Genomic DNA, 4,320 nt, shown 5'->3' on the forward strand with positions numbered 1-4,320 from the left:
AACCTCGGGCGATCAGAAGCCAACCTCGGGTGTTGAGAAGATGTTTTGCTGAAGGAGAAACTTTTTTTTTTTTTTTTTTTTTTTTTTTGAAGACAGCGTTACAAACTTGTGCCAGCTCGTCTGGCTTTTTATGTGGGTGTTGGGGATCAAACGTGGGTCCTCAAGCTTGTCCACTAAGCGCTTTGTTGATTGAGCTATCATGACAGCCCCCCTCCCCAGCTGTGTGAACTTGTTTTAACTTTAATATAATGGCAACCCATATGAACAGAGTGAACAGCTGAAACACAAAGTAGATTCCTTGGCACGTTAGATACCCGGCATGTTTTAAATGTTACATCTAAAACAGGAAACTTGGGCCAGTGAGATGGCTCTGTGGGTAAAAGGGTGTGCGGCGCAAGCCTGACAGACAGTTCAATCCCAGGAACCCACATTTGCAAGGCTGCATGGAGGCACTAATTTGTAATCCTAGCACTGCCTTGGTGGAGGCTGGGTGTGGTGTGAAGCTGGGAGCTGAAGGCAGGAGAATCACCTGGAAGGTGACAGAAGCAGTTGCCTAGGAGACAAAGCTCAGTACAAACAAGAGGCCCCCTCCCCTCATGCACACACACAGACACTGATGGACTTAAAAAGTAAAAAACCTAAGAGCCTTCCAGTTCAAGCAAAACTCTGTGAAAAGGGTTTATTTATATTGGGGCTTTTTTTCCCCCCCATGCACTGTTTTCCCTTTAAATACTTTTGTTGGTGTTTCGATCACATTAGCTTGAATTATAATTTGGTTAGTTTCCTTGGGAAGTTGATTTCATAAGCATCGCCCTATCTCCATATTGTTCCCACCCTCTCAGGTATTCAGCGGTCACTCCAGTCCCTCACAAGCAACCTGATTATAGCCAACTTCCTGTGAGCAGAGAGGAGCTTAGAATGTCTTTCTATGTGACATTCCATGCAAATCACTTGGGGGTCTTTCCCATTCTGTAGGCTGCCTTTGATTAACAGTTTCCTTTGCAGTACAGAAGCTTTTTCATCTCATGAAGTCCCACTTGAGACTCTTGGCCTTGTTTCCTGAGTGACTGAGGTCCCATTCAGAAAGTCCTTACAGAGCCCAGAGCCTGGTCTTTCTCTGAGAGACCTTAGAGGTTTGGATCTAACACTGAAGCCATTGGTCCACTTGAAACTGATTTGAAAGTTCTGGGTGTGAGGAAAGGATAGAGTTTCTTCTACAGGTACATGTCCAATTTTTCTCAGAAGCATTTATTAAAGATGCTATAATTTCTCCAATGTGTACTTTTCTCATCTTTGTGAAAAACCATTTGACTGTAGGTATATGGATTATGGGTTCTTGATTTTATTCTATTGATCAACATATCTATTTCTGTGCCAATACCATGTTTTACTGTGGAACTGGGGTACAATTTAAACCAAGAATGGTCATGCCTCCAACAATGTTTTTAATTGTTAAGAGGCTTGGAAAAGCCATATGGAAACCTACTACTATCATATTTATACTAATATAACTATATATAACATACATTATATATATAGTTTAATTGAAGTTACTCTATACATGGGGATAATGCTCCTCCCAGGAGTCATATGAGTTGGTGGGGAAAAAGCTCAGTATCAGAGTTACTTAGTTATTTGTACTACATGACAGTAGTACAAATGTTACTCTGATAATGGTATCTGTTCTCTGAGTAGAGTTAAGGCCTGCTCCAAAGAAAGAGACTCATGCCTGGGTACTTTAAATCTGGCCAAGAACCCATGGTTGGAAAGCTCATGAGCCCCAGGGGTGAACCTACTGCTTTTAATGTACTAAATGGACAGAGGACCAAACTGCCCTCAAAATTCATGTCATTATGCCCACAGAGTTGTGCAGCTCTTAGACCACATCAGAGAATCTTCTTGGTATAGGGGATAGCAGTTATTGCAAAAATTGGATTGGTCACAGTGTAAAGAGCAAGGGTCTGTCAGCCACAGACAAGGACACCTCTACACACCTCCTCCCTCCAGAGCTCACGGAGGACCACAGCAAAACAGGGTCTCCGAGGAAGACCAGACCACTGCGCTCATGAACTCGCAGCAGCGGAGGCCACCTGCGAATGCATGCCCAAGCCAATCCACACCTCAGCAATGGGGGGTGAGGGGCTCCCCCACCCCTCGCTGTGGAACAGGAAGGTAGATTCTGGAGGAAGAGGAGGGGGAGGGGGAGGAGGAGGAGGAGGAGGAGGAGGAGGAGGAGGAATCAGGTTTTTTTCTTTGATAATTTGGTCCCTGGTAAGTCGACCATCTCCAGTACAGGGCCCTACAACCCATGGTCAGCACAAAATGGACTCGGTAGGAAGCAGGGCAGTGAATCGGGAAGAAACTACAGGGAAGAGTAGGGAGTAAATATGAATGGAAATACACTGTATTCATGTATGAAAATCTCAACAAATTTTTAAAACATTCTTTATTTTATTAAATAAAAATAGAGCTCTAAAAAAAGAGAGCGAGAAGGGGACGATGGCGCTGACAGAAATGAGATCCACTGCCACTGAGGTCTCAGAAGAGATAGACCGGGACACAAGAGAAAATTCCCCTCTCATATGGAAATGGTCTCAATTCATGAAATACTTTATTAACTTACTCAAGGAAACCCTAAACCACATGAGCACCCTAAGCGTGATGGCATGTGCCTATAATCTCAGCCCTCCAAAGGCTGGAGGCCACCCTGAAACTACACAGCTAGACTATTTTTTTAATTAGCTAATTAATTAACTAATGAATTATAACACAGCATGCTGAGCACTCCTAATATAAAAATCCAAAGTCAAAACTGTTCCACGTGGGCCACGGACAATATTACAAGCAGAATGTCCCATCCCTAACCTCACAGGAAACATGCTCTGGGGGTCACAGATCAAGCACAAAATGCCAACTTTGTATTTAAAACATCCCAGAGGAGAAAAAAAAAAAAAACCTCTGAAATGCACTATTTCATAAAGACAATGACCAAAATGTATTTACAAAACTACCTTCAGGCTATGTGTATAAAGTGTATATGTAACATAAATAAATTCCACGTGTGCACTTGGATCTCAGGTCCAAAACACCTCATTTTATGAAGATTCCAAAATCTGAAAAAGTCAGAAATCTCAAACACTTCTGATCCCAAAGTTTCAGGGGTTCTCAACCTGTATTACATTAAAACACATGAATGGGCCGGTGTTTTATAGGCCAGTGTAGCCTATAAAAACAACCACTTCAATCTGATGCGTGTACACACAACGTAAGTATACCGCCTCCTCACGCAGACGCTACTTTCTTTGGTAGGTGTAAATACTGCTTCTAACCATAAAGATAGGACATGTAACATATACTACTGTAACTACTGTGAAAGGAAATAAAACGAACCTTAAGAACTAATTTAAGTGTGAAAAGCTCAGTCCCCGACAATAATGGCAAGGGTAAACTCTACGAGTGACCCCTCTACCTCCCTGTGGGTCTGGTCAACCGAAATGGCAAAGAATATACCTACCCAGAGATGTTGGCCATGGAGCTGAGAGCATCATAGCCCTGAGCTATTGTCACTCTTGGAACCTGGTCCATCGCCAGAACTGTGGTTTTTCTTTCAGAAAGTTTATTGAGCAAGTCCGGATTTTGGGCTGGGTAGATGAAGCTAATTAGAGTTCCTGATGGCTTTAAAAAGTCAGCTTCGTGAGCGCCTAACGTCGGGTTCACCATGGGGGCCCTCACCTGAAAAGAGAGCCAAGTCACAGATTAGAACTACCAACACCTTCACCGCGGTTTTACAAGTAAACAGGGCAATTTAGATAAGGCATGGCGCTATCGTTTAGAGAGAAGTCTTCCATCAATAAATGTCTGCCTGAGCTCAAGCAAGACAAAGCACATGAAGATGCACACTCTCTATCTTGTGACTGACGACCTGTGACCTGACAACCTATGACCTGATGACCTGTGACCTACTCTGAGTAAGGATCACACGCTCAGAGAGTGCACAGCACCAGGTCAGCTGTGACAGCTACAGAGCACTGAGATACTACAAAGATTTCACAGTGAACCTGGTCTCCCCAGACTTATTGTTAAATCTGTGCTAAAATTACCAGCTAATAGGGGGAGAAGGCAAAAGGCCAGCAGATCTCTCTTACTGGGAAGGCAGCCTAGTCCACAAATCCAGTTAGAAGCCAGCAAGGGCTACATAGTAAAACATTGTCTCCAAAAGAACAACAAACAGGGGCTGGTGAGATGGCTCAGTGGGTAAGAGCCGAGTTCAAATCCCAGCAACCATATGGTGGCTCATAACCATCCGTAACAAGATCTGAC

The 4,320-nt window shown here is 43.5% G+C and overlaps 1 protein-coding gene across 4 annotated transcripts in view; it reads right to left on the reverse strand.

The window, feature by feature from the left end:
* Window positions 1–4,320, reverse strand: part of Nnt (nicotinamide nucleotide transhydrogenase) — a 92,703-nt gene that overhangs the window by 74,257 nt on the left and 14,126 nt on the right. For all 4 annotated transcript variants that reach the window (XM_029543907.1, XM_029543908.1, XM_021208826.2 and 1 more), the window contains exon 4: window positions 3,515–3,732. In XM_029543907.1, coding sequence (XP_029399767.1) covers window positions 3,515–3,732 — 218 coding nt within the window. The remainder of the gene's footprint in view (window positions 1–3,514; window positions 3,733–4,320) is intronic.

Source organism: Mus pahari, chromosome 11 (genome assembly GCF_900095145.1).
Source record: "Mus pahari chromosome 11, PAHARI_EIJ_v1.1, whole genome shotgun sequence".
Classification (NCBI taxonomy): domain Eukaryota; kingdom Metazoa; phylum Chordata; class Mammalia; order Rodentia; family Muridae; genus Mus; species Mus pahari.